This window comes from Schistocerca serialis, chromosome 10, assembly GCF_023864345.2.
Source record: "Schistocerca serialis cubense isolate TAMUIC-IGC-003099 chromosome 10, iqSchSeri2.2, whole genome shotgun sequence".
Lineage (NCBI taxonomy): Eukaryota > Metazoa > Arthropoda > Insecta > Orthoptera > Acrididae > Schistocerca > Schistocerca serialis.
The window spans coordinates 118,641,911-118,665,658 of NC_064647.1; the positions used below are offsets into that span (position 1 = coordinate 118,641,911).

The 23,748-nt window shown below is 40.8% G+C and overlaps 1 protein-coding gene across 4 annotated transcripts in view; it reads right to left on the bottom strand.

Moving 5' to 3' along the window:
• Positions 1 to 21,321, bottom strand: part of LOC126425019 (uncharacterized) — a 334,609-nt gene extending 313,288 nt beyond the window's left edge. Inside the window, exons 1-2 of one of the 4 annotated variants that reach the window (XM_050087926.1) lie at positions 21,031 to 21,321; positions 14,566 to 14,604 (exon numbers count right to left, since the gene is read on the bottom strand). In XM_050087926.1, coding sequence (XP_049943883.1) covers positions 14,566 to 14,604; positions 21,031 to 21,033 — 42 coding nt within the window. In that variant the 5' untranslated portion in view covers positions 21,034 to 21,321. The remainder of the gene's footprint in view (positions 1 to 14,565; positions 14,605 to 21,030) is intronic. The other 3 variants (XM_050087928.1, XM_050087929.1, XM_050087927.1) reach the window with 3 other exon arrangements.
• Between the last annotated feature and the right edge of the window lie 2,427 nt (positions 21,322 to 23,748).

Here is a 23,748-nt window from a genome sequence, read left to right on the forward strand (position 1 = left end):
GGGCATTCTGTCAGCAAATGGTGGACCGGCAAAAGTTGAGCGCAATGTACACAAAGTGATGGGGGCCATGAAGGGAGGACCAGTGGCGATGCTAAAGTGACGCAATCTGCTGACAGACGGCAACACAGAGATCATCAAAGGGAATGTACGAACTAGAGGGCTGAGGTATGAGGACTGCAGCCTTGGCAGCACTGTCAGCGGCGATAGAGCAAGGCTGGAATAGTGTCCTTAGGAAGTGAATGAAGGCAAAGATGAACACAGGCTGCCACACGAAGCCAATGTGGTGAGCGGTTCACATCCACCAGGAAAACTGCAGCTAGCACGAAGTTAAGCAGCCGGAGCAAGAGCTGAAAGAGAACTCCAGGAGGTAACAAAGAAGGACACACCCCATATTAGCGATCAAAGAAGTCATTGAAGGAGGTGGTACAGGATGGGTTGCCACACATGGCAGACAACAGGATGCATATCTGCTGGGGAGAAAATCACAGCAGTGGAACAGCAGTAGTTTGCCAGCTTCTGCACACAGACTCTCAACCGGGCAAACGTAAAAGGCACCAGTGGCCAAACAGATGCCACAATGGTGGATAGTACTGATGCGGCGTAAGAAGAATGGATGTGCAGATGTGTAAACGAATCACCCATAGCTTATTTTCAAACGGACAAGGGACCGGTGCAAGTGGAGGAGGGTGATTCGATTTGCTCCCCAGGAAGTACCACTGAGGACACACAGGACAATGAGGGACCGCATACAGTGGGCTGCCAGGTAAGACACATGGGAGGACTAAGGTAGTCTTCTATTGAGCAGGGGCCCCAGGAATTTCGTAGTGCCAATGAAAGGAAGAGTAAACATGGCCATAGTCTGGGATTTCTGCAGAAAACCATTCATGATATGGGTGGACAAAGTGAAGAGATCGTCAACTTCGTGTTCAAAAGCCACACTGTGCAGTGGAGTAAATTGTGAGAGTCGAGCCACCATACCAGCTGGACACCAATCATACATTCCATCACCTTGGAAACACAGCTAGTGAGAGAAATGGGACGGTAGCTGGAAGGAAGGTTTTTGTTCTTACCAGGCTTAGGTATTGGCATGACAAGTGACTGGAAAACGTGCCCTCTGCCCAGATGCAGTTGTACTCATGAAGCAGAGAATGCTTGCTGGCAAGAGAAAGTTGCTGCAACATCTGAATACGGAATCGTCTGACCCTGGGTCAGAGGATCAGGAGAGCATGATGTAGCCTCGTCATAGTAAAGGCTGCGTAGTAGCACTCACAATTCTGAGAATAGAATGGTGTCACCCGAGCCTCCTCCACTCATTTCCAATGGAGGAAGCCAGTGTGATAGTGGGAGGAGCTCAAAATCCCCACAACATGGGGCCCAAGGTGTTGGAAATACCAACAGGGTCCATGATAACATTGTCTGCTACTGTCAAGCTGGAAATTTGGGAATGGCTCTTGGCCCCAGAGGGCCATCGGAGGTTGGCCCACATGGCGGAAGAGGAAGTGGAACTGTTATAATAACTAGAGAATGAAATCCAGCTAGCTTTTTTGCTATCCCGAAGAATGTGACAACACTGTGCACATAACTGTTTACAATGACTGCAGTTAGCTATCGTAGGATGATGGTTAAAAATGAGAAGCGCACGTCTCTGCGCACGAATTGCATTGTGGCAGGCCTCAGTCAACAAAGGGACCAGGACATGGTGTGGTAAAGAGAAAGTGCAAGGAGTGGAACATTCTGCAGCGGTAAGGATAACATTCATAAGATATTCCACCTGGTCATCACAACTGTGGAAATGTTGTATCTCTAAGATCGCCAGGGAGGAGTAAAGCTTCCAGTCAGCCTTAGTAAGCTGCCATTTGAGTGTGCACAAAGGTGGGGTATATGTCAGCAAATGGATAGCACACGGGAAACGGTTGCTCAAGTATGTTTCAGAGAGAACGAACAACTTGAGATGATGAGCAAGCTGGGAAGTGCAGAAGGATAGGTCCAAATGGGAATAGTTGTGAGTGGAATCTGAAAGGAACATGGGTGCTCCTGTGTTAAGGCAGAAGTTGATTGAGAAGATCAGCCAAAGAGGATACCTCTCAGACAGGTTGTGGGAGAATCCCAAAGGGCATGGTACACAAAATCACCGAGCAGCAGAAAGGGGTGAGGTAGCTGCCCAATAAGCTGGAGGACGTTTGCCATGGTGGCATTGAATTACTGACAGATGTTAACAGTATAAAGGGAAAAGGTCAACTGCAAGGTGAACTGCAATTGCTTGAAGGCGGGTAGTCACGGAGATGGGTTGACTATGAACATCATCGAATATGAGCAGCACGAGATGGAACGCCATCCTCGGGGGGGAAAGGTCAAAAATGTTGTGTCTAGACAAGACAGCCTAGACACAATGAGAGGAAGCCGAAAGGTACGCGCTAAGTTAAAGCAGGATGGCGTGAGGTCTGAAACAGGATACGTAATGAATGCTATAAAGAAAAGTACGTAACTTCTGGAATACTTAACTTTAATCCATCCTTTTGGTACATCTGGAGATTGTGGCGATACAAGTGAGACTCCATAGATACATGCAACGTTACTAATGGCGCCTTGCTAGGTCGTAGCCATTGACTCAGCTGAAGGCTATTCTAACTATCTGCTCGGCAAAGGAGCGAGGCTTCGTCAGTGTAGTCGCTAGCTACGTCGTCCGTACAACTGGGGCGAGTGCTAGTCCGTATCTCGAGACCTGCCTTGTGGTGGCGCTCGGTCTGCAATTACACAGTGGCGACACGCGGGTCCGACATGTACTAATGGACCGCGGCCGATTTAAAACTACCACCTAGCAAGTGTGGTGTCTGGCGGTGACACCACAAAACCACACAGGGAAGAAATGCGAGAACGCAAAGTGGTTGTGAGGACACAATTTTGTTTCCTGAAGGCAGATCAAGCAGACACTGCAACTCTAAGAGCAGCTGTAAATCCTCTTTGTTGGATCGAAGATCGTAAACATTCCATTGGAGGGGAGTCATAATGAGGAAAAATTGAAGGAGTGTCACCTCAGCAGCTGGCGAGTGCCAGCCTTTGAAGACTTGCTGCTACAGGGTACAGAAGCAGGAGGATCCCGCTACATGAGGTCTATAGAAGCATAAGCATTCCTCTGGCTGGCTGCAGCGTCCAAGGCAGAAAAACAGTTTGTGGTGGGCAACGGCGACACGGAGGTCAGTCGGACAAGGGTATCATGTGGTGACAATATCGAAGAGGATCTTCAAGTCAGTGAAGGAGAAGACCATTTGCCTTTGTTTGACTTCTTGGAGCCTTTCTGGTTGGCAGAGGAAGACTCAGATGTTGGTTGGCTGGAGGAATGCAGGAAGTCTTCACAGAAGTATTCCTTCTGTCCTTTCTGGCCTGCCAGTTGTATAGCTGGTGACTTTGCCACATAAGGGGGAACTTTGGTGGTGTGTTGCACAACTGGAGGAGGAGATGGGGACACTAACATGACGCTGGCCAATTTCACAACCGCAATGTTAAACTTGAGGTCGCATGTCTGGATGCCCATGTCGTTCATTGATCAAGATGTAGCAAGAACAGTATTATAGGTGGCAGATGGTAGAACACAGGGTTTCCAACTGGCCAATAACTTGCAAGTGACGGGGTAAGGCACTTTTTCCTTCAGCCACATCTACTGGGCAGGCCGCTCATTGAGGTACATGGAACAATCGTGGGAGGAGGCAGCATTGGTCAACATTGCAGTTGATGCACCAGGGAGAATGAGGTGGACAATCACCCTCGTGGGCATCCCTACCACAGGTCACACATTTCACTGCATGTCGACGGGATTCAATTGTGGTTGAAACGATGACATTGGTAGCAGTGCATCAGGTTTGGAATATACGGACTGATTGTGATAACTCCATAATCTGCTTTGATCTTTGACGGAAGAACCACTCAATCAAAAGTGAGAAAGAGACTGCGTTTGGATGCTACGGAGGCATCTGCTTTTTTCATCACCTGATGGACTGCAATGAGACCCTGATCAGAGAGGTACATTTGGATTTCTGCACAAGTCAGACCATCGAGCAGCCTAGTGTAAATAACACCATGAGAAGAATTCAGGATAACCATGGAGGAGCAAAGCTGCCAAGCAGTTGTTGTACTTGAGAAAGAGAAATAGTCTGCAAAAGCAAAGTTCCAAGGCATAAACGAGAGCAGGATTTCATAGAACCAGCAATTGCATCAACACTTTTCTGAATAATAAATGGATTTACCATGAAGCAAACAGTGTGAATACCAAAACAATTAATTAGGAGTCTGAAATGCCACTATCATAAGCTCATATTAGTGTAAATGATACAATGCACTGAGAAAAAGCAGGATTATTCTATTACACTGGTGGATGTGATCAGATGCATTACCAAAGCTTGGAGCTGGGTCACAGTCCAAACCATCAAGAACTGTTTCCACCATGTGGGAATCGCAACTGAAGGAATAAATGCCACTGAAACTGAAGACGCGTTCGATGACAATGGTGATCTGCCACTATCTGCATTGCTGCCAGAAGTCAACTGTGATATTGTCGATCAGTGTGACTATGAAATGTATTCAACAATAAATGATGACCTTGTTACAACTGAAGTGCAAACTGAAGACGAAATTGCAAATGAAGTGAAGAATCAGGGCATCAGTGACCATGAGATGAAGAAGAAGAGGAATAAGAAAGACAGTGTCTTTGCCTACTGTGAATGACAGTTTAGAAATCAATAGAATGTGTTCTATGGAGCTAGGGAAAGAAATATTGAAATTGCAAATGAAATAATGAACATATAATGTAATTTAGAGAGTGTGTATTGGGCAAATAGACAGCAGAGTAAAATGACTGATACTTCACTCCTAAGTAAAGAAGTTTGGTGAGTACTAGACATACTGCTGTAATACTGTGTTAACATAAGGCTAAAGAGTGAATACTGTACATAAAATAAAATAAGCCTAAATGGATTTGTTATTTTCCATTAGCCACCACAATACACTGCAAATATGAATCTCAGTTACATTGATACTCATTTATAACAACATAATTTTCAAGGTCCTTTGAACATTGGTTACGCCCAAGTTCCATTGTAAGTAAATCCAGCATCACCATAACAATAAATCATCTTCATCGCTGTCAGATTATGTGGAACAGTTATAAATTGTTGCATGTTTTCATAACTACTGATTACAGTTGCCTCACTACATCAAGGCATTAGTTGAAACTCTAGCCTCCCACTGGCCCCATGACATTCCATCTATTGGCTGGGCAGTGATCTCTCTCAAATCACAGCTGTTACTTCAGCAGCATCCTGAGCTTTCCACAAAGCTGCAAGGATTGAGCCTCTCTCACTAAGAAACCTGTTGTCACTAAATAGAAGAAATTTTAGTTTCATAGACAAAAACAGACCACAACATAATCATAGCTAACACTTGGTTTAAGAATCATGAAAGAAGGTTGTATACATGGAAGAACTCTGGAGATACTAAAAGGTATCAGATAGATTATATAATGGGAAGACAGAGATTTAGGAACCAGATGTTAAATTGTAAGACATTTCCAGGGGCAGATGTAGACTGACCACAATCTATTGGTTATGACCTGTAGATTAAAACTGAAGAAACTGCAAAAAGGTGGGAATTTAAGGAGACGGGACCTGGATGAACTGAAAGAACCAGAGGTTGTACAGAGTTTCAGGGAGAGCATAAGGGAACAATTGACAGGAATGGGGGAAAGAAATACAGTAGAAGAAGAATGGGTAGCTTTGAGGGATGAAGTAGTGAAGGCAGCAGACGATCAAGTAGGTAAAAAGACGAGGGCTAGTAGAAATCCTTGGGTAACAGAAGAAATATTGAATTTAATTGATGAAAGGAGAAAATATAAAAATGCAATAAATGAAGCAGGCAAAAAGGAATACAAACGTCTCAAAAATGATATCGACAGGAAGTGCAAAATGGCTAAGCAGGGATGGCTAGAGGACAAATGTAAGGATGTAGAGGCTTATCTCACTAGGTGTAAGATAGATACTGCCTACAGGAAAATTAAAGAGACCTTTGGAGAAAAGAGAAGACTTGTATGAATATCAAGAGCTCAGATGGAAACCCAGTTCTAAGCAAAGAAGGGAAAGCAGAAAGGTGGAAGGAGTATACAGAGGGTCTATACAAGGGTGATGTGCTTGAGGACAATATTATGGAAATGGAAGAGGATGTAGATGAAGATGAAATGGGAGATACGATACTGCCTGAAGAGTTTGACAGAGCACTGAAAGACCTGATTCGAAACAAGGCCCCCGGAGTAGACAACATTCCATTGGAACTACTGACGGCCTTGGGAGAGCCAGTCCTGACAAAACTCTACCATCTGGTGAGCAAGATGTATGAAACAGGCGAAATACCCTCAGACTTCAAGAAGAATATAATAATTCCAATCCCAAAGAAAGCAGGTGTTGACAGATGTGAAAATTACTGAACTATCAGTTTAATAAGTCACAGCTGCAAAATACTAACACGAATTCTTTACAGATGAGTGGAAAAACTAGTAGAAGCCAACCTTGGGGAAGATCAGTTTGGATTCCGTAGAAACACTGGAACACGTGAGGCAATACTGACCTTACGACTTATCTTAGAAGAAAGATTAAGGAAAGGCAAACCTACGTTTCTAGCATTTGTAGACTTAGAGAAAGCTTTTGACAATGTTGACTGGAATACTCTCTTTCAAATTGTAAAGGTGGCAGGGGTAAAATACATGGGGCGAAAGGCTATTTACAATTTGTACAGAAACCAGATGGCAGTTATAAGAGTCGAGGGACATGAAAGGGAAGCAGTGGTTGGGAAGGGAGTAAGACAGGGTTGTAGCCTCTCCCCGATGTTGCTCAATCTGTATATTGAGCAAGCAGTAAAGGAAACAAAAGAAAAATTTGGAGTAGGTATTAAAATCCATGGAGAAGAAATAAAAACTTTGAGGTTCGCCGATGACATTGTAATTCTGTCAGAGACAGCAAAGGACTTGGAAGAGCAGTTGAATGGAATGGACAGTGTCTTGAAAGGAGGATATAAGATGAACATCAACAAAAGCAAAACGAGGATAATGGAATGTAGTCGAATTAAGTCGCGTGATGCTGAGGGAATTAGATTAGGAAATGAGACACTTAAAGTAGTAAAGGAGTTTTGCTATTTGGGGAGCAAAATAACTGATGATGGTCGAAGTAGAGAGGATATAAAATGTAGACTGGCAATGGCAAGGAAAGCGTTTCTGAAGAAGAGAAATTTGTTAACATCGAGTATAGATTTAAGTGTCAGGAAGTCATTTCTTAAAGTATTTGTATGGAGTGTAGCCATGTATGGAAGTGAAACATGGACGATAATTACACTCCTGGAAATGGAAAAAAGAACACATTGACACCGGTGTGTCAGACCCACCATACTTGCTCCGGACACAGCGAGAGGGCTGTACAAGCAATGATCACACGCACGGCACAGCGGACACACCAGGAACCGCAGTGTTGGCCGTCGAATGGCGCTAGCTGCGCAGCATTTGTGCACCGCCGCCGTCAGTGTCAGCCAGTTTGCCGTGGCATACGGAGCTCCATCGCAGTCTTTAACACTGGTAGCATGCCGCGACAGCATGGACGTGAAACGTATGTGCAGTTGACGGACTTTGAGCGAGGGCGTATAGTGGGCATGCGGGAGGCCGGGTGGACGTACCGCCGAATTGCTCAACACGTGGGGCGTGAGGTCTCCACAGTACATCGATGTTGTCGCTAGTGGTCGGCGGAAGGTGCACGTGCCCGTCGACCTGGGACCGGACCGCAGCGACGCACGGATGCACGCCAAGACCGTAGGATCCTACGCAGTGCCATAGGGGACCGCACCGCTACTTCCCAGCAAATTAGGGACACTGTTGCTCCTGGGGTATCGGCGAGGACCATTCGCAACCGTCTCCATGAAGCTGGGCTACGGTCCCGCACACCGTTAGGCCGTCTTCCACTCACGCCCCAACATCGTGCAGCCCGCCTCCAGTGGTGTCACGACAGGCGTGAATGGAGGGACGAATGGAGACGTGTCGTCTTCAGCGATGAGAGTCGCTTCTGCCTTGGTGCCAATGATGGTCGTATGCGTGTTTGGCGCCGTGCAGGTGAGCGCCACAATCAGGACTGCATACGACCGAGGCACACAGGGCCTACACCCGGCATCATGGTGTGGGGAGCGATCTCCTACACTGGCCGTACACCACTGGTGATCGTCGAGGGGACACTGAATAGTGCACGGTACATCCAAACCGTCATCGAACCCATCGTTCTACCATTCCTAGACTGGCAAGGAAACTTGCTGTTCCAGCAGGACAATGCACGTCCACATGTATTCCGTGCCACCCAACGTGCTCTAGAAGGTGTAAGTCAACTACCCTGGCCAGCAAGATCTCCGGATCTGTCCCCCATTGAGCATGTTTGGGACTGGATGAAGCGTCGTCTCACGCGGTCTGCACGTCCAGCACGAACGCTGGTCCAACTGAGGCGCCAGGTGGAAATGGCATGGCAAGCCGTTCCACAGGACTACATCCAGCATCTCTACGATCATCTCCATGGGAGATTAGCAGCCTGCATTGCTGCGAAAGGTGGATATACACTGTACTAGTGCCGACATTGTGCATGCTCTGTTGCCTGTGTCTATGTGCCTGTGGTTCTGTCAGTGTGATCATGTGATGTATCTGACCCCAGGAATGTGTCAATAAAGTTTCCCCTTCCTGGGACAATGAATTCACGGTGTTCTTATTTCAATTTCCAGGAGTGTAGTTTGGACAAGAAGAGAATAGAAGCATTCGAAATGTGGTGCTACAGAAGAATGCTGAAGATTAGATGGGTAGATCACATAACTAATGAGGAAGTATTGAATAGGATTGGGGAGAAGAGAAGTTTGTGGCACAACTTGACCAGAAGACGGGATCGGTTGGTAGGACATGTTCTGAGGCATCAAGGGATCACCAATTTAGTATTGGAGGGCAGCGTGGAGGGTAAAAATCGTAGACGGAGACCAAGAGATGAATACACTAAGCAGATTCAGAAGGATGTAGATTGCAGTAGGTACTGGGAGATGAAGAAGCTTGTACAGGATAGAGTAGCATGGAAAGCTGCATCAAACCAGTCTCAGGAGTGAAGACCACAACAACAACAACAACAACAACAGACAAAAACAGTTTTCTGAAAGACAACAATCTGATGCAATGACTGCCATTAGTTGAATTACTATTTTCTTTTATTTTGTATTCTCTGATACTGCACAGTTTCAGCAGTGTAGCCACTTTCAAGTGAGTGCATTATAAATCATCAAATGGACAGTTTCAGTTGCAGTCTAAAGTGTTTCCTATTATTTTGCATTTAGTTTCTTCTCATTTAATTGATGTTCATAATGATACTTCAAGCAAAGACATATTCATAAAAAATTACATGATAAAATTTATTACTTCACAATGAACCAACGAACAATTTTATAATTGTACAAAATACACTGAAGCTCTAGAAGATGTAGAGATTGATAAAGTAATTTTGCTGAGAAAAATGATACAGGCCAAGTCATATGTCATTGACTTCACATCTTGGCTTTCATTTGTGAGCGTTTGTGCTGTCAGAATAAGTTAGGATCCATTGTAATTTGCTGCCTTAATAATTACTTATTTCACCATATTTTGTCTAGTTCATTATTTAAAGAAAATAACTATCCTATCACCTTATAATACACATAATACGGGAAAAAAAGACATTCTGTTTGCAGAGACTGTGACTTACTTTTTGTACGGTATTATATTTTATTTTTGACACAATCACTTTTTTATGGTACAATCGCAAACATTTCGGTCTTCAATGGGCATATCTTCAGATACAATTGGCAGCATTTGATGAACAAATGTTCATCCATTGTCAACTCATGAACACTTGTTCATAAAATGCCACCTACAGCATCTGAAGATGGCCACTTAATGCCAAAACCAATTGTGATTGTATCATAAAAAAAAGTGATTGTGTCAAAGTAATACCTTACACATAATTTGAATTGTAATTTTAATATTTTGCAGCAGTCAAATAGGAGAGGTTGGAGGCGCATTGTTCAGAAGACAACGAATGGACACAAATCGGGTTCTTTCATTTACTGCTTCGCTGTCAGAAGCTCCTGATGTATTATACAGGGTTGTTCTAAATGATGGACAAATCCAAAATGAACAAGCTTTACACCAATGAAAAGAGGAAGTTCCAAAGCTTCTTTTCATAATGTTTGATATAAATTTAATAAATTTAATAATTTGTAATTAATTCATTTTTAATAATTAGAAATGTGAAAAACATTATAAAAGGTCAATGTGACCACCATTTGCTGCATGGCAAACAGCGACGCAGTAGTCAAATTCGTCTCTCAGACACAAAAGCATATCTGCTGCTACTGAGTGCACAGCAGCAGTGATCTGGTTCTGCAGATTTTTCAGAGTGGTTGGTAGAGGCATGAAGTGGACAGCTTCCTTCAAATAACCCCATAAGAAATAGTTGCAGGGTATGAGATCAAGAGATCTCGTCGGTGGCCAGAAGTGCAGAGCTAGGTCCTCAAGTCCCCTGCAACCGATCCAGCACTGAGGAAGGAAATCATTCAAAAAGCCTCCTACGTCACGGTGCCAAAGGGGCGGAGCTCCATCCTATTGGAAAATGGGTATCTTCCATAAATTGAGGGAACAGTCATTGTTCCAATATGTCCGGGTAGTGATTCCATTTACAGTTCTTTCCACAAAGAAAAATGGTCCATATACCTTTGTACGGGATACGGCACAGAACACATTGATCTTCAGTGAGCCTCTTTCATGTTGCAACAGTGAATGTGGATTTTCTAAACCCTATATGCAAACACTGTGGAATGTCACTTCATCGATGAAAATTACAAACTGTAGGAATGCGTCATCCTCCATCTTTGTTAGCACATTACAGCACAATACAAGCCGCTTCTCTTTGTAATTGGGGTTGAGAGCCTGCACAAGTTGTAATCGGTAAGGCTTGTACAGCAAACGTTTCAGAACTTTCCATTCAGTTAGCTCTATTGGCAGACTTACTGGGACGGTGCACACAACTTTCTTGAATCTGACCGTCACCAGCCTCTGACACTCGCTGTCGGCCTGTGCTTTTTCCTTTGCACACATTTCCAGCCTGTTTAAATTGCTTAAACCAACAGCTAATGCTTTTGCGACTTGGTGACTGAATACCAAATCTGGTACGAAATGCCCACTGCACTGCAATTCGCGACTCACTTTACACGAACTCAAGGACGCAGAAAACCTTGTGCTCCACAGCTGCCATCTCATTCACAACTGACAGTGAAACGGAATGACTGCTTTATTGTCGCACAAACTCTACCAGTCACTTCTGAAACCATCACTGCCCGCCCGCCGCTGCCCGTCAAAAACTTTGAAACTTCCTCTTTTGTTTGGTATAAAGCTAAATTCATTTTGGATTTGTACTTTAATACAAACAAATGTTTGAAAATGGGTCCATCATTTAGAATAATCTGTACTTTATCTTATCATTTCCCTTGTTATAGAGGACAGTTTACCATGAGCATTGAATGGGTTTGATCAGTCTCCACCTACAAAAAATGGCACATGGCAGCCTACTCTAGGGACTGATGCAATCCCTATTATGAGAGCAATGGTATGACAATGGACCCATGAAGGTTAATATATACATCAGTGTAATAGAAATTCCTGTGAATAGCACCATCATTAATGTGGGTTCATTTCAAGTCATAACAGTTTATTTATTTGAGAAACTTTTGGTAGGAAAACTCACACGCTTGAATTTGAAGTTAGTTTGTTAGACTCTCCCTGTTGATCACTAGGCACATTGAAACAAATAGGACTTCAGGGCAGACGACAGTTTAGTAGCACTTTTTTTCTGAGACATGAGAAAGCATTTCTGTTATAGGTGCTCTTCCTTAGTTGGTATGCAGCTCCAGATTGTCTACTAGAGTTGCTAATGCTATTTTTTTGATTGTGTTTCAGCTATTCTTCCAGATGTTTACACCTGTCAGTTTTCTTCATTTCTCCCTGATCTAGGTGCAATATGCAAGGAGAATCATTGATGTTCCTGATATAATGTGAGTTTTAAAGTGATACAATTAGCCCTTTGCTGCTTGTTGTCTGAGAACATTGAGCCTAACCACTTAAGTGTAGTACTGAACAATGGAAAGTCCAGGATGGAAGAAAAACAGTATGGAAAGGATAAATTGCTATGAAACACCTACTCTACATGATTAGTAGCAAATTGTCCTTCCCATATTGTAAACATTAATATGGAACTAGAGAAACCTGGTATATGTTGTCCTACCTGTGTATACTTATTTATCCTGTTTATATATATAAAAAAGGATGATCTTTAGGTGATCTAGATTCTATAGTTTATTGTAGAAAAATGTGGAAAACTGAAAGATAGCTCACACTAATGAGATTCTATTATTGTTACTGGTATAAACTGATGATGAATTATATATTTTTTATTAATAAATCATGTAAATGAACAGTGTATGACTATTCCTTTTGGTATATAACTGAACCAAGTTAAAATAATTTAAAGTAATGCTAACATTTATTGTAACTTGAGTGGACAAACAATATTTTTGGTTTTCTGACTTTGGCATAGGTGCACAGAGTTTTTTGGGGTTCCTACACTGGAATGAGCAACAAACTGCGACTCCTCATCAAGAAGCTAATAGTGGATCATCTATAACTACCAGTAGTATGCAATATTGGTCAGTAGATATCACATCACACAATGATACAAACAACCTGTGGAAGAGAGGGTGGTTAGATTAGAGGGTAAGATGGGGAAATTTGATAGTCAAAAATATGTTAAACTGAAATCTCAGAGTTGGATATGTAGGTGGATAATGAGCTGCAACCAGAATTACAGCATGCAATAAAATCCAGCACGAACATGTTAGTGAGGGGTGGTAATGCGTGTTCATACAATTGGGTGCACAAAAACTGCATACGAAGATGCACATGAACAATAAGAGAGATGGAAAACAGATAAAGAACACAATACAGCAACAAAAGACAGATGATACAAGATAGCAACACAAAACAGAGCCATGTGGCAACATAAATATAATAATTGAATGTCCTTGGTGGAGTATAAATTGCAGAAAGATTAAAGGCAACCATTCATAGCATTGCTGTGGTATTTAATGCTTGAAGACTGGAAACTCTGCTAAACTTTCAGATGCATTCTCATTCAAAAATAGCTAGTACAGCACACACACACACACACACACACACACACACACACACACACACTGCAGAATCATTACAATGTAGTTGGCAGTGGAAAATTAGTTGTGCAAGGTTTGGCACATGGGCATGGGCATGTGCACCTGCACATAAACTAATTTAGATGGATTTTGCATAATTATCAATGAGAGTAAATTTGCTGTTAGTAAACTTTACAGAAGGATCTGCTTCCACCTATTTTGCACAACTCTACTTGTGTCGCATCTTCAAATATTCTCCTTTATGGGATTTACCGAACATGATGTGGGGATTAAATTAATAAAATTAACTAAACTGAGTCATTGCTACTTCTATACCTTCCAGAATGAGATTTCCACTCTGCAGCGGAGTGTGCGCTGATATGAAACTTCCTGGCAGATTAAAACTGTGTGCCGGTCCGAGACTCGAACTCGGGACCTTTGCCTTTCGCGGGCAAGCGCTCTACCAACTGAGCTACCCAAGCACGACTCACGCCCCGTCCTCACAACTTTACTTCTGCCAGTACCTCGTCTCCAACCTTCCAAACTTTACAGAAGCCCGCGAAAGGCAAAGGTCCCGAGTTCAGTCTCGGACCAGCATACAGTTTTTATCTGCCAGGAAGTTTCATATCAGCGCACACTCCGCTGCAGAGTAGAAATCTCATTCTGGAAACATCCTCCAGGCTGTGGCTAAGCCATGTCTCCGCAATATCCTTTCTTTCAGGAGTGCTAGTTCTGCAAGGTTTGCAGGAGAGCTTCTGTAAAGTTTGGAAGGTAGGAGACGAAGTACTGGCAGAAGTAAAGTTGTGAGGACGGGGCGTGAGTCGTGCTTGGGTAGCTCAGTTGGTAGAGCGCTTGCCCACGAAAGGCAAAGGTCCCGAGTTCGAGTCTCGGACCGGCACACAGTTTTAATCTGCCAGGAAGTTTCTATACCTTGCTTAGCCTCAAATCAACCAACAAACTCGCCTCAATGAACCACATGTAAGTAGCGTCTCTGTGTAGGCATACTTCAGCAACCAATATTACTAGCACATTCTTCCCTTAAGTAAAAGGGCAACTAATGACTAGCCTGACATTGTTGTGTGGCTGTTGCATGCAAATAAAGCACCCCGTAACTTATAAATCCTCTTATTTGCATTGTGACAGATCAGTTTCGCATATAGATACTAGCTTCTATTAAAATGCAATTTTTCTTCAATTCTTATGATTGTAGGAAAAATAAATAAATAACTAACTAAATAATTATTTCAATTGAAAGCTACAAAGAGTATTTGCATTAACATTACTTACTGGTTCTTCTTTGATCTCTATGTCCTCTCCCGCAAATTCCTGTAAGACGAGAATAAGAGAGAAATATTAGCAAAAACAGAGCAAATACCATCATTCATTTACACATCACATTCTGCAAATCTTGTCACAAAGGAGAGCCTTATTGGATGTGAACTGAGTCTAGTTAAGCATTAAAAAGCAGAAGCAACCACTGCTATCTGCTTCCGTAAGTATAACAATTGTTTTTGGATGGGATCCCAAATGAGCAAAACACAACTTTTTTCCTTCTTCTATTATCCAGACATGTTTCACTGAAGTCTCAGCAATGTAATTCGGCTTTCTTTCTCTTTCTTGTTACCAAGTGCTACAGTTTTTCTGGGTTTTTATGTTTTGCTTCACACTTGTTTTTCTTTCACAGTTTGTGATTTTTTTCTGGATTCATCATCATCATCTTCACTATAAAAAACTGCATTATTTACACTTTAGTTGTTACTGTTTACAAACTAAGAAAACAAGATAGCAGACAGCTGAACTGTTTAACTGTCAACCATCTTATTTTCATATTTTGTAAACAGTTACAGTGAAAGTTTAAATAACAGGTTTTCACAATAGGGGTGGGGGTGGGGGGGGGGGGGGGGAATTTTCACGAACTGTGAAAGGAAAACAACTGTAGTGCAAAACATATAAACCCATTAAAAACCACAGCACATAGTACAAAGAAAAATAAATAAAAGCCCACTGATGTCACCAAACTTAAGGGAAAGGTGTCTGGGCAATAGAAGAACTGAAAAAATATTGTGTTTTGTTCAAGGCGAACCCCAACCAAAAACAAATTTATTTGTAAGCAAACGTGGATAGAAGAACTTCAACATCGAGATGATTATACTGACAAGTTATGACTAGTGCTAATAAAGTCAAACTGGTAATTATGGAAATAACTTTTAGACTGCTCGACCTACGTACATTAGGAGAAAATACAGCTCCGTTGGAAAACGCAATAGCTCCTTCCCTTACACTACGCCCTTCAATTTTTACATAATGCACTGAACAAAGCACTTACTTCACACAGACATGTATCAGCTAGCTATACTGACATACTACAAAATTCAAAGTTTTATGGAATATCCGAGTGTCAAAACACTGTGATAAACTGTAGAATGTGATGTATTTTCATACAAGAAGGTTTGAGCTATAGTTGCTCCTTTTGAATCTTTGATTGGATAGGCATCATGCCAACAAAAGAAAGTCAATCACTGCCAGGCGGTAATGGTATCCTTTTTGTGGTCATAAAGATCCAATGGACATACCCAAATTTTTGAGTCTGTGAGGTGAAAGTAATAAGCAGAGCTGTAATGTGAGAGGTTATTTCATTGTTATTGCAAGCATTGCATTGGTGAACAAATGCTTTGCAATCATTCTCGATATTTGGCCAAATGAAGTCCTTTCCCACGAGCAGTACAGTAACCCTGATTCTTGGATGAGAGGGGCTGCGGCAAGAGGAAACAGCTTGATGGTGGAAATCTGCTGTAACAAATGATTGTGCTTATCACATGGATACATTGTAGTATAGTGCTAAACTTGAGAGTGGTATTTAAAATGTGATGGACTGTATGCCTTACGATTCTTTGAGGAATATCTCCACTTCTTTGTCAGCCTCCTGAGTGAAAACAAGCTTTATAAAGTCAAGCACCTTCCTAAAGGCTTTAATGTGAGACATCATTTGCTGGTCCATTCTATTCATCAACAGCCTGTTGAATATTTGAACTGTGCACTGAAGTCCAAATGGCACAAATGGTGTGGTGATGCCTTATCTGGTTTCTGACAAAGTGAACACGAGTTGTGTATGGTCCACGATAAAGATGGAACTATCTAGCTTCAAGCACGTATCTAAACTTTTTGTGAGTCCCATATGTTTTGCAGAAGTTGCAAACCAATTTGCTTGCAATGATGTTAATGTTCTACTGAAAAAAGTCAGAGATTACCAATCATGTCATATTTCTGTAATACAGCATTAGTGACAGTTGATTATGTGACTAATTTAACAGTGAGAGATGTTTCTGGAATGGGTAAGCTAATAATCCAGCCTCAGTAATACCAGTTTTTACTGTAGTTATGGACACTTTTCTTTTCAATTCAATGCAGCATGTCTCATGGTTTTGACAAACCTTTTCTAAATTCAAAGAACGGTGCTACCAACAGTGTATGATCACAAACAAACCATAGATAAAAATTTGTCAAGGCCCAGAAACAGTGTAATTTACATACTGTTGTAGACTGTGTAAATTTCTCACTTGACGTTTGCCCACTTCAAGCATAATGACACTAATACTATTTAAAACTTTCGAACTTTTAATGATGTTGAATATCACAAAGAAGAAGCCACATAAGCTGAAGTTGTCTTTTAATTTGTAATGGTTATCAATACGTACTGATACTTGTATTCATATTAAAACTGAAAGGAAGCTCATGGCACATGCATTTAATGCACACAAATGATGTTACAATCATGTTAAATGTTGGATGAAATCAATAAATATTATTTACATTCCTCTCTTCCATATCAAGATACTCCATGTCACGCAGCATTAACTTTCTGATAAGGAAGCTGAACAGATGAGGACTGGGGTGTCATGGTACAGGTCAACCTCAGGAAATTGAGATCCAGCAGTCATGGCGAAGGCGACCTGCAGAACCAACAATATCTGCCAGTCTGCAGGAACCTACCACGAACGTTTACTACCAGTGATCTTCCTGCAGATAATGAACAGTGGTCAAAACTGCTGAATACTAGACTCTTCACAGAGTATGAAGAGAATCAACTTGCTGTTTATTTTTCTTTGTCTTCCTGTCTGTAGTTTGTAAATTCATGTTGTACATATAATTTTTTTTTTATTACTTTCTATTTTTACTTTATTGAGGCGTCTCTGATACAATTGCTTTGTATTAATTAATCTCTGTCTTTTATTAGTGTTCTACCAATATCATAATAATTTCATATCCTGGACATGTAAAATAAATTAATTAAAGAAACTTCATATTATGAGGTTACATTCTATCATGTAACTGGGCAAGCGAGACAGTTCATCCCTGCATGTGCATGAAAGAGAGAGAGTGACAAGAAGGAGCTAGGAAAAAAGCAAGGAATAGGGAGTAAGTGAAAAAATAGAAAATTGAAAAATAGATCTAAAATAGAAGTATATCATTCCCTGTTGCGTTGGGGAGTGTGAAAAAGTATATAAAGCAAGGATGTTGAGACAACAAACAATTTGGAATGAAACAAGGAATTTAAAAGAAAACTATTTCTTTGGTTTTAGGAATAATGACTGAAAAAAGATGTGTGTGTGTCAGAGAGAGAGAGAGAGAGAGAGAGAGAGAGAGAGAGAGAGAGAGAGATGATTTCATACATGTATGAGTTACTGTACGGAAAAATATAACACTGGGGTAAGACACCAGTAGCAATAGAAATCTATGAGAGAAAAATAAACAAATTCTACTATAGTGGTATTGAAACTGCCGGTTTTGTGGTTGCTGGGCTGACTGGTGAGTCCTGGCTGGTGACATTTAATGCCAAGTTTGAGATAACTCATGGAGTGAGAAGCTTAACTGTGTAGTATTTTGTGGTGCGGATGGTTAGAGGGTCACACATTAAACTCAGCACTGGAATCTCTGGAGCAATTTCAACCAGTATTTATACATACATGAATTACTACCTGGGTAAAAAACATCTGTGAGGATAAGAATCTCCAAAGGGCAACAATGGCAATTTCAATAAAATTTTGTTGTAGCAATAAGGAATTCCTAGCCCTCTCCCTTCCCTACCCCTTAAGTGGAAGTACAGGAGTTAATTTAGAGGTGGAACGGCTGCTTGGATCAGATATGGGGTCTCATATCAGTGTGGTTCCAGTCGACTCTACTAGCAGGTGGGACTATACTACACATGGCCTTCACCTCAACATGAAAGGGAAGGGAAAACTGTCTGGGCTAATAGCAAATAACTTAAGGGGGGGGGGGGGCACTGTCAAAACTGGTGAAGTACCAGTGGTTGCAAGTGACAGATCAGCAGTTTTTTTAGGGTAGGGAGGGCAGAAACAAAAGATGTTCAGAGACAGGTGGAAAATGACATTCTCATTGATAAAACAGGCAGCCAGAAAGCAAATTTTACTGTACACAATTCATGCAGACAGCCTCTGATAGAAACTAGAGATAGGTACTCAAAAATTGGCAGGAGTTATCATTATTGCATCAGAATATCTGAGGGCTAAGAGGTAAGCTTAATGAGTTGCTTATTTGTTTTGAAGAGTTAGAGTTGAGCAAACCAGTTGATATAAACTGCCTCTCTGAACATCATGTGACCACTGGTATTGATATGTTACAGGATCTACATTAGCTTCTTACATATGTAGAGAAAATGTGGAGAAAGGAGGAGTTGCCACATTTGTCAGAAACTGTTATGATTTCAAGAATACTGATATTAATAAATTTTGCTTGGAGCAACACTTATAAGCTTGTGCAACAGAAGTAGTATTTCATAAGAAGTCCTTTGTAATAGCAGGTATGCACAGATCACCTTCATCAAATTTTAACCTCTTCACAAAAAATCCAGAAACTCGCTGGCCCATCGTATGGTAAACAACAAGGAAATGGTGGTTGCTAGTGATTTTAAGGTAGATTTATTGAAAAGCTCTATCAGTGAACAATTATTGCAGTCAGTAACACTATCATTCAATTTAGTTCCTACTGAGAACTTTGCTACTAGGATTTGTAAATGCTCTCAGACTATATACGGTATAATCTCACAGTATCACAAAACCATAGTACATGGGCTATCTCATCATGACATGCAGCATCTTGTGTTAAATGTTGAAACTTGCCAGTATAAAAAAGTCTATTAAATCTGAGTACAGGAGGGTAATAAATAAGACAAAAATTGAGAAATTCAGGAAATTACTCAAAGACATGAACTGGATAGATGTTTACAATACTTCTGACTCAAATGGAAAATACAAAACATTCTTTAATAAAGTTACCTCCACTTTTGAAACTTGTATTCCCCTAAAGGTAGGCCTAACTCAAATCACACATAAGTGAAACAATAACCCAAGGATTACACAAGGAATAAAGATATCATGTAGGACAAAATGGAAACTATATCTGCTATTTAGGAACAGATCAGATGTTAGAATTGCAATGCATTACAAAGAATACAGCAAAATATTGAAGCAAGTAATCCAGAAATCGAAGCAGCTCTCTCTCTCTCTCTCTCTCTCTCTCTCTCTCTCTCTCTCTCTCTCTCTCTCTCTCTCTCTTTTTTTTTTTTTTTAAAAAAAAAAGAATTTTTCCAGTTTCCTGTCAGCCGTCAGCCCAGTACTTATTTCATTCTCTTTGATCTCATCCTTCTTTCTTCATCGGAAATCACCCTTCCTATTGTCTGTCTGGTTGGTTTGTCTGTGAGAGCTTTATTATCAAAGAAAGATAATTACATCAGGCGACAAAATAAAAAGTGTATGGGATATAGTGAAGACAGAGACAGGTGGGGCCAAAAAGGAAGAGGAACAATAGCTCTAAAAATAAATGAAACTTTGATAAGTGAATGTAGTGTTGCAAACCTCTTAAACAAGTACTTCATTTCTGTTACTGACAGCTTGGGGTTATGAGGTTCGGTGAACAGTGCAATGGAGTATCTGAAACCAGTCTTTAAAAATAACTTCAGTAAAATGGAAATGACACTCATGTTTCCCAAAGAAGTAGTTTATCACAATATCATTAAAATTGAAGTATTCTAGTGGGTATGATAACATATCAACGAAGTTAATCAAAGAGTGCTCATGCGAGTTGAGTTCTACCTTAGGTTACTTGTGTAATCAATCTCTTTATCGGTGGAACATTTCCAGACTGGCTAAAATATGCTGAAGTTAAGCCTCTTTACAAGAAGGGGGATAAAGACATACCATCAGACTATCAACTTATTTCACTTTTGCCACCTTTTTCAAAGATATTTGATAAGGTCATGTTCAAGCATCTCCTTAGGCATCTGGCTGCAAGTAAAATATTGTCCAAGTCACAGTTTGGATTTCTAAAGGGTTCTGATATGGAGAAAGCTATTTAAACTTACAGTGAGAATGTACTTAATTCATTAGATAATAAATTAGAGGCTACTGTCATTTTCTGTGACATGTCAAAAGTCTTTGACTGTATGAAACACAGCATTCTCTTAAGTAAATTAGAATATTATCAAACTTTCTGGCATATTAAAACTGTGTGCCGATCAGAGACTCGAACTCGGGACCTTTACATTAATGCATCCCTAGTTATATATAAATTCCTCCAACAGACCTTTAAAGTTCTGACTACTGATGTTATTCTTAGGCAAGAAAGGGTGCCGGGAGGGGCTATTACGAGATTTGTATGCCTGACACTGCCATCGTGACGAAATATGTAACAACGAAGAATACTGCACACAACTCATTCAACAGTTAATATACTCACCATATCGGGCGCGAATTGTTTTGAAACACGTCAGGAGCACTCATTCAAAAATTCCATTCGTAATATCAACTTTCCCTAACCTCTGCAACACCTTTAGCAACTGCTGCTATAATTTACTTTCATCACGTGTACTGTATTTAAATTTGTTTACTTTTCATCAAACCATGCGATGGGCATGTCAACCGGCTACTGTCAGTCTGTCAGTGAAAACAATGTCGCCAACACAGAACCACAATTTTCCCCTATATAGCATTTGAACCCACCGCCCTAAATCGGGCAAAAATTCTCTCGTTTTTCAAACTAAATGGCTATATACTTCATTTTCTGTTTTTTGGGGGGAAGGGGGGGGGGAGATTAGGGAGTTCCGAACCATCTAAATAACTCGTAACACTTTAGACAGCGCTTGTGAATTGCAATTCTTTCATAAAATACCACGATACGCAGTGATCAAATCATTACAAAAAACTTTTAGTAGCATGAAGTTTCTCACGTAATTTTACAGTGTTCATAAGCTTCTTCCATCTTGTTTCTGTTTCTTTTGAGAGAAACTCTACACAGAATAACAAAGATTCTACATCAAGCTGAATTTTCCGCGGGAAGTATGGAACTTAGCGCATTTGATTATGACATAACGCTCGCTCCGACGAGACGGAATAACGCCTGTGATAACATCCAAGGTGTGTTAGACATATGTGCAAATTCTAAGTAAATGGCACTGTCACTAAAGTATTACTACGAAAGCGCCACATTTTTTTAACGATAAGAAATTGCAAAAGAAATAACACACGCCATATAAGAGCGGCAAGAAACAATGTGACGGCAACGACACCGATAACGCGTAAATTTCAGCAAAGAATTACACGAGAATTTCGTGTTTGCATCCTTTGTGAGGGATCAGAGGTGTTTAGAGTTTCGTTTGTCACTATTCCAAGAGTAGGCACCAAATTCTGATCTTGCATTATAACTGATACAACAACGATTTTAATAATATTTTAAACTTCTTACAAAGCATTTTCTTTGTACGTAGTTCACAAACGAAGTTGATAGCCTCTAGAAGTCTCCAACGTCTTCCAGAAATTCTACTTCTTCCTTGCTTAACTCTTCTTGTATGTGATTGTAAATGGGTCTGTTGAACTTCTTCAGTATTTTGAAGGATGATTCAAAACGAGCACAGCATATGTTTTCCTTTTTTAAGTACTGTAGTATCTCGTGATTAGCAAAACATTTGCTAATTCCATAGAAAGCCTATTTCAGAGTTCACTTTTTATGCAAGAAAAAACTGAAAATACACGTACAGCTGTAGCATATGATACGGGCTATGTCAGTGACCCACTTATAGAACCACTGTCCAGAAACCTACTGTGTCTGAAACGTTTTTCAACTGATTGTTTGGCAGGGCGTTCCGTTCTCAGATGATGTCATATATTTCACCAGCTACCTTTGTACTTCTAAAGCTGGAGACAAGTTGAAGAATATCTGGTCTGTGCTAAGAAGTTGCAATGGAAAGGTGACAGCTATATTTTCTGGCAATCGTTTTTAAAATCCCGTACAACATTTTAGTAGAAACTTCTAGCATCTCTCATACACATCGGTACCTGTGCCATGGATAGAAATTCATAACACAAGTCCAAGGCTGAAGCATGAATTAGGTGATTTTCAAAATTAAAATTAGCGAGTTCGTCATCCTTCAGTTTTTCTAACAGAGTCGGAACAACAGTCTTTCTGAATGGAGATCTGTAGAACAAAAAGATCTCTTTCAAAAGTTTCTCAATCTCGTAATCTCACTCTTAACTAGCAAATTAATTCTGCATATGAATTTTACTTCGTTTCTGAGAAATGGGAATAAGATTTTGTATGCTGGACAATCCATTATCTTGTAAAGTCGTTCAGCCATGTAGCATTTATTGTCGCTTTTAGCGAGAGAAAGCTACAACTTCAATTCGTCCCTTTGCTTTAAAATTATATAAGTACAACAATTCCTACCAAGCCAACATGTCTTTCAATGTTTTAGGATTGTAATTATCATTCATAATTTTACGTAACTGTTTATATTGGTTCAGTCCCTTAGGGCTGTGAGGAAGCCAATTACGAATTTCCTAGTAAAGAAATCCACTTGGCGTTGGAACATTGCTGCAGATTTTCTGACAAAGATTAGGAGAAAAAAAAAACGCGCGTAACAACAATCAAGTCAAGAACTGTTTGTTTCAGGAGAGCAGTTACAGAGCTATGGACTCTTACTAATACACTTGCACCATCCACTCCAATTCCTATCAAATTTTCCATTTTCAAACTATCGCTTTCTAATTTTAAATTTAGGACATTGTAAATCGTGTAAGCATCACAAATGGTCGAATGGCTCTAAGCACTATGGGACTAAACATCTGAGGTCATCAGTCCCCTAGACTTAGAACTACTTAAACCTAACTAACCTAAGGACATCACACACATCCACGCCCGAGGCAGGATTCGAACCTGCGACCGCAGCAGCAGCGCGGTTCCGGACTGAGGCGGCTAGAACCTCTCGGTCAAACCGGCCGGCTGTGAGCATCACAAGTAGTTAATTGTAGCATGTAATGCAGTTCTTCAAAACCGAAATGTATCTAAGCTAAATACAAAGCTATTTTTGAATGGTTACAACTGTGCTTTCATCAATAATTATAGAATACGGAGAATTTTCTATTTCTGGGATTAAACCCTGTCGCACACTAGCACTGATTA